The sequence below is a fragment of the Callorhinus ursinus genome, unplaced genomic scaffold, assembly GCF_003265705.2.
Source record: "Callorhinus ursinus isolate GAN/ISIS: 27379988/994484 unplaced genomic scaffold, GSC_fseal_2.0 scaffold8, whole genome shotgun sequence".
Lineage (NCBI taxonomy): Eukaryota > Metazoa > Chordata > Mammalia > Carnivora > Otariidae > Callorhinus > Callorhinus ursinus.
Genome location: NW_027397070.1, coordinates 42,896,475 through 42,902,474, shown reverse-complemented (window position 1 = coordinate 42,902,474; position 6,000 = coordinate 42,896,475). Strand labels below are relative to the sequence as shown.

General features: G+C 43.7%; 1 protein-coding gene across 1 annotated transcript in view; it reads left to right on the top strand.

The window, feature by feature from the left end:
- The first annotated feature begins 1,815 nt into the window (after nucleotides 1-1,815).
- Nucleotides 1,816-6,000, top strand: part of COX16 (cytochrome c oxidase assembly factor COX16) — a 33,262-nt gene continuing 29,077 nt past the window's right edge. The window contains exons 1-2 of the mRNA XM_025869785.2: nucleotides 1,816-2,191; nucleotides 3,967-4,386. Coding sequence (XP_025725570.1) covers nucleotides 4,318-4,386 — 69 coding nt within the window. The 5' untranslated portion in view covers nucleotides 1,816-2,191; nucleotides 3,967-4,317. The remainder of the gene's footprint in view (nucleotides 2,192-3,966; nucleotides 4,387-6,000) is intronic.

Here is a 6,000-nt window from a genome sequence, read left to right as displayed (position 1 = left end):
AAACACTAGCATTGGTCGTAAGGCAGAGGGAAAGGGAGGAGGTGTGGACAAGAGCCGTTACTGTGGTTGCATGGGAAAGAGCAGGCAACGCCAGGTAAATAGGATTAGGATTGGCTGGGTTGAATAATTGTAGTGGTCTTTGTGGCATACCTAGTTGTCTGGTATCTGGCCTTGGGGTGACTAGGGCATGTGAATAATGACCCTGAGCGTGAGAGCTCCACGAAGGAGTGTGGGCTCCGGATTGTTTGGTTCGTATTGGAGAAGTACACTCATGAGAGAGTTGTTCACTATCTGTAAAAATCCGTTGACCCTAGGAGGAGCAGTCCCTGCAGGGTCAGCAAGGCCCCGGATGTCAAAACATTAAAATACAAAAAATAAAAAAACCTAGTGAATGCACTTCCATTACTACTGTTGTGGGTTCTCTCTCTCTCTAATTTCTGCTGTTTCTCCCAAACCTGTAGAAATGACTGAGATACATACCCAAAGGTAATCTGAACTTTCTAGAAAATAGCCGAACAAGGAAGGAAGCAATGACAACAATTTTTTTTTTAAACCTGAGCAATCAAATATCACCAAACCCAGGAGCAAAAAGTCCTCAGTTTTATTTGATATAATTTTCTAACAAGCTTGGTTAGCCGGTTTCCTAATCCATAATCAATTACTAGTTAAAATTATGGCTGGTTCCACTGCCTGCTAGGGTCTGGCAATATGTAGCCTCCAGGGCCCCTGAGCAGTTAATGGGGAGTGATTCTTCCATCTCAAAACTTTCATCCATCCTCAACCATAGCGCAATTGCATTTCAAACTTTGTACCTGAGGCCAATGGTTAATTAGGAAGCACTTTATAGAGAAGAGGTTTTGAGTTAGCTTTTCTGGACAGCAACCACTATATAAAGCAAAGGACCATGTCAAATGACCCTGGGTCATTTGGGCCCATTCTGTTCGGTGGCATGTAGCTTTCAGCATTTTATTCTGTCTCTTACTATTCCCCATCTGTCACATTGTTCCTTGAATCTTAGTCCAAACCACCATCCAATTTCACGTGGACTACTGCATTAGCTTTCTAACTGCCCTCTTCACTAGCCATTGTGTCACCCTACAATTTGCTTGCCTTAGACTAGAGATCCTGGTAAAACAGATTCAATCATGTCTTTCCTCTGCTTAAAAAGCCCTTGGAGGTTTCCCATTGCCCTTAAGATTCAGTCCAAAATACTCCAAGGCACTGTACGATCTAGTTCCTTCCGGCTTCTCCAAACTCATTTCACCCAACGTTTCACCCTTTCTCTCTGATCCCTCCCCTCCCCAGCCTTTTGGTTACTCAGAAATGCCAGACTCTTCCCCTCCGGGTCTTCATACAAACTTTAAAGTTTGTGTGTTTCCTCCTCCACTGATTTCCTAGTGAAACTCTCAACTTCATGTCATTTCCTCAGAAGGCTTCTGTTTTCTTTTCTTTTTTTAAAGATTTATTTATTTATTTTAGAGAGAGGGAGAGAGGGAGCATATGTGAATGGTGGGGGGAGGGACAGAAGGGGAGGGAGAGAGAGAGACTCCTCAAGCAGACTCCCCACTGAGCATGGAGCCCACCACGGGGCTCGATCTCTTGACCCTGAGATCATGACCTGAGTCGAAATCAAGAGTCTTAACTGACTGAGCCACCCAGGTGCTCAAAGCCTTCTGATTTCAAGCTTGTCTAGCCCCAAGGGCACCCTGGGCTTGGTTCCCTAGCTACAGACTGCCCACCCCCTCCCCATCACAATGAGCTTCAGGCACCTGCTCCCCACAGCCCTCTCTGCCTCACCACAGAAGCCTCCACAAATTGGCCCTTTACCATCCAGTTTCTCCATCCCTCAGACCATCCTAATACAAACTTCTGATGCATTTACATTTTGTTTTCGGATTTTCTTCTTTTTCTCCTCAGTGCTCTAGTCTCCAATCATTCTTCTTGGACTTCTAATTTTTCCCTGGGCGTCAATTCCGGGGTTACACAGAAAATGATAATTTTTTGGCGGACACCAATATATGCAGACAGTAAAAAGCTTTGCACCCTGTCCTCATGAAGGACAGGCTTTAAGAACTCAAATGCCTCCAGAAACCTTCAAACAACTGGCAAAGGAAGTTGATATATAAGCCCTGTGATCATACAGTCAGAAGGAAAAGGCTCTTGGATTCATGAAATGGCAAATTCCTTTAAGGTACCAGTAAAACCACCTATATAATAGTCCCCAAGAAGAACTTAATAGAGGAGGGATAAAATTTTGCACAGGGATGGGGGTACAGGAAACAAGTGCTCCCCATTTTTAAAGTAGGTTAATGCAGAGCTTGTTTAAGCAAACATACAACAAAAAACAAAAGTCAAATAATTCAAAATAAAGTACAAAAAAATCACATTAAAGGAGACCCACAGCAACACTGTTTATATGCCCATCCCTCCAATCCTAAATTCTCTTGCATTCTATAACTGCTCCAGACTCTTTCCCATGAATCTACATAATTTTTACCCAGCACTCCCCACTGTGCAGCTTGACTTAACCTCCAAGGCTAAGTGCTCCCACCTTATTGCTTCAGTCCCCTGGTTTGCAAGGTGTCTCTTCCTTGGAGAGATTGGGGTGACAGAAGATTGGAGAAGTAGTGGTAAGGAATTTTCAGTCTCACTTTAATAAAGCTTGTCCTGATCAGTCCAAAATCTCCCTTGGCTCAGCTCAGGTGATGCTTCTTTGGGAAATGGGGGTGGGCTGGGAGGTTTGACTCGTTTTCTCAACCTCAGAACCAAAAATTAAACACCAACATTCAAATTCAAACTCTGAAATATCCTTCTCTCTCTCTCCTGTTTTCATCCTGCTTATATGCTATTTGGAGCAACAGTAACTTTATACACTAAAACTGATAATACAGTGTGATAGGGTTCTGTGATATATATTAGCCAAAGGCTACTGGAGCTCTGAGAAGGGAATAATTTATATTTCCTGTGGAGTAAAGGAGGCTTCAAGAATCTGGTGTCCTTGAAGCTGCATTTTGAAGATGTGGAAGTTCATGAAATCTCAGGGAATAATATCTCCTCCAAGATGGAGTATGGAGTGAATGAGGAAGAGTAGCAGGAAAGGCAGGCCATTATACAGGACCTTAAATTCCTTGCTAAGAAAATTGGAGTGACTAGTGTAGGCAAACAAATGAACAAATAAAACCAACCAGGAGAATCTCATCGTTTCTGCTTTTTAGATAACTTTTCAGCAGTGTGGAAGACAGACTTGAGAATCACAATTAAGGTTATGTCTGTTTTTTTTTTTCATATTTGACACAGTGGGACTATAGATATGGGTGTTTATTAGAGCAGGTGAAAGGTGGAGCTGGAGTTTCTCTTCTGAAGACCACTTAGGGGTGACTTCAATATGTGGAAAGATGACAAGGGATTAAACCAGGAACATTTCAGTGGCAATAGAGACAGGGACAGATGGGAAGATCTCAGGGATAACATGGGAAATGTTACTCCATGTCACCTGTATTTTATACTATTATGTCATCTCAAATAGTACTTGTAGGTGAGGCTTTCTTGGACTCACCCTGGCAAATGGCACGTGGGGGCTGTTTCCTAAGCAACTGTTGTACTTAAGGCACATGTTCATTTGTTTGTCCATTAAACTGCCAGCTTCTTTAAGGTAGGGATTGTATCTTTTCATCTCTGTTTTCCTCGAACCTTCTAATGACCTGCAAAAATGTGTGCTGGCGGGATGCAGAGTGAATGGAAAATAGACATTCATAAATGACTGAAGATTACAGGCTATCTAGTAGTTAAAGCAACTAGCATTAAGGGTTCAGTGATATCAAGGCACTACACTGCCATTCAACCTACCCTTTCGTGGTGATTTTTTTATTTCTAAATCTTTATTAAGCTGGTAAACTCCCCATCCCACAAATAGCCAGAGTACCAGAAGCTGCAATTCTAGCTCCAAAGTAACTTTTTTTTTCTTAGCTGATTTTATAGAATAGCTACGTGTTAGGAAACGTCAGAAGACGTTGGCCAAGACCCAGAACGTGGGAAGTACCGGTTTCCACATCATTTGATGAGAACTACAAACACGGCTTCAGTCCCTAAATCCCAACTGCAAACCAGTGTGCCGGAACCAAAGGGCCGACACTCGAATTTCCACCCGGGCGCGCATCGATTGCTTTTGTCTGGCGGAGGCCTATCGGGGGAGGACCGAGCTCCGGAAGGCCAAGGAAAGCAGGCGAGTCCAGGACTTCCTCCTGGAGAGGGAGCTTGGATTCGGGAGGCCGCGCTGGGCCTGTTGGACTAGGCGTCCACGCGTGGGAGAGTTCAGTCATGTCTGTACATGCGGTGGTGCGCGCCCTGCGCAAGAACAAGACGCTTCGCTACGGAGTCCCTATGCTGGTGAGCGCAGGGAGGAGAATGTGTGGGGCAGGATTCCGGAAGGGGTGGGGCGCCTAGGCCGCTGGATCCCGGCTGCCAGGATCTGGGAGGCGGGAGGCGGGGAGCGGCAGCTTGGGCGGGGAAGGGGCTGGCGGGAGGTGGCCGTCTCTCTCCCTTCGCTGGTACCAGGATCTCGAGGCCCCCTTTTACTCTCCCTAGTAGTTACCAGGGTGTGCTTCAGAGAGCGAGGTCAGACCAGATTTTACACCAGGTCTGGGTGATTACCCAACTGACATTTTTTAACCCCGTGCTACACCTGGACGGTGCTGTGGATCGTTGGAACTAGATGTATTTACTTAAGTTGACTGTATAATTTCGGGCATCTCCACGTTTCAGCTCCTGTTTGTGAACTGGTTTAACTCTTCCCGGATTGTTGGTAGGAGTTAAATGAAACCTTTTGAAAATCGAGTGTTTAGCGCGGTGCCTGCCACATTGTAGCAGCCTTCAAAAGGTCGCTGACTTGTAATTGATCATCAAAAGTACATCGAGTGTACTTTTGGTGTTTATATTCTTGCGTCCTGTCCTACACTGAGTTCCCTGAGGATCTCATTCGTATAGAAGATACAGGTTGAGGTTGACATAACACCCGCCAGAGCTGGAATCCAGCCAGACATCCCCCCTCTTTTGCGTTTGCTGTTTTACCTTGGCAAGTTATTTTGCTTCAGAAAGCCTTGATGTCATAGTGAATGAGACAATTTCAATAAAGCGTGTGGACAAAAGCCACTTTCTTTCAAATACTTAACAGTTTAATCCTTTGTATGGATATTGGTATAGGTGAAGTTACCAGCTTTTGCATTTAAGCAGAACTACAGGAGAGAAGTGACCTTAAAAAAGTTTAAAGAAAACCGTCTGAGAAGATTATGTAGTACTTATATTTGTGTAGATGACAGGGCATGTATAAAAACTATCCTCTCTGTAGATCCCTCTGCCCCCAAATGGAGATCCACTTGGAAGCATTATGATTGTGGTCACCAGCTTGAGGTCACCTGCATGTCCTAGTGAAAGCCAATTTGATTTTGTTCTTATTTTTCAAAATCACCAAAGCCGGGATATTAAAACCACTCATGTTGAAGTACCTTCTTGGTACTTAGGGGTTTCCTCTTTTGTTTTATTTCAGGGAATGGAAAGTACCACAGTAGCCTTTTCCCTAAATGTGTTACTTTGTACTGGTCTCTACATCTGTACCTCTGTTCGGGACCTAAAGGACCATGTTTCAAAATATGAGTCCTAAACATATAAATAAATTGAAGAGGAAAATGTTGAATTCAGTACGCTGAAACCAAGCACTACTGGAAAGAACTCAAAAGATACATCCTCTTCATCATGTATCAGTTGCATATGCCACAATTACTATACTACATTTATCTTCAAGCTGAAATTATTTACTCTCTTGGATAAATATTAATGCTTCATAGGACATACAGAAGAGGACTTTGAATACCAGGTATATGCAAATACTACTCTCCTTCCTTTCTTGTCCAAGCTGCTTGAAAGAAAGAGAATATACTTGTTTCAGTTTCCACACTGCCCATTTAGTCTTGAGAATTTACCTTTCTAATCTGACCAGTGACCTAC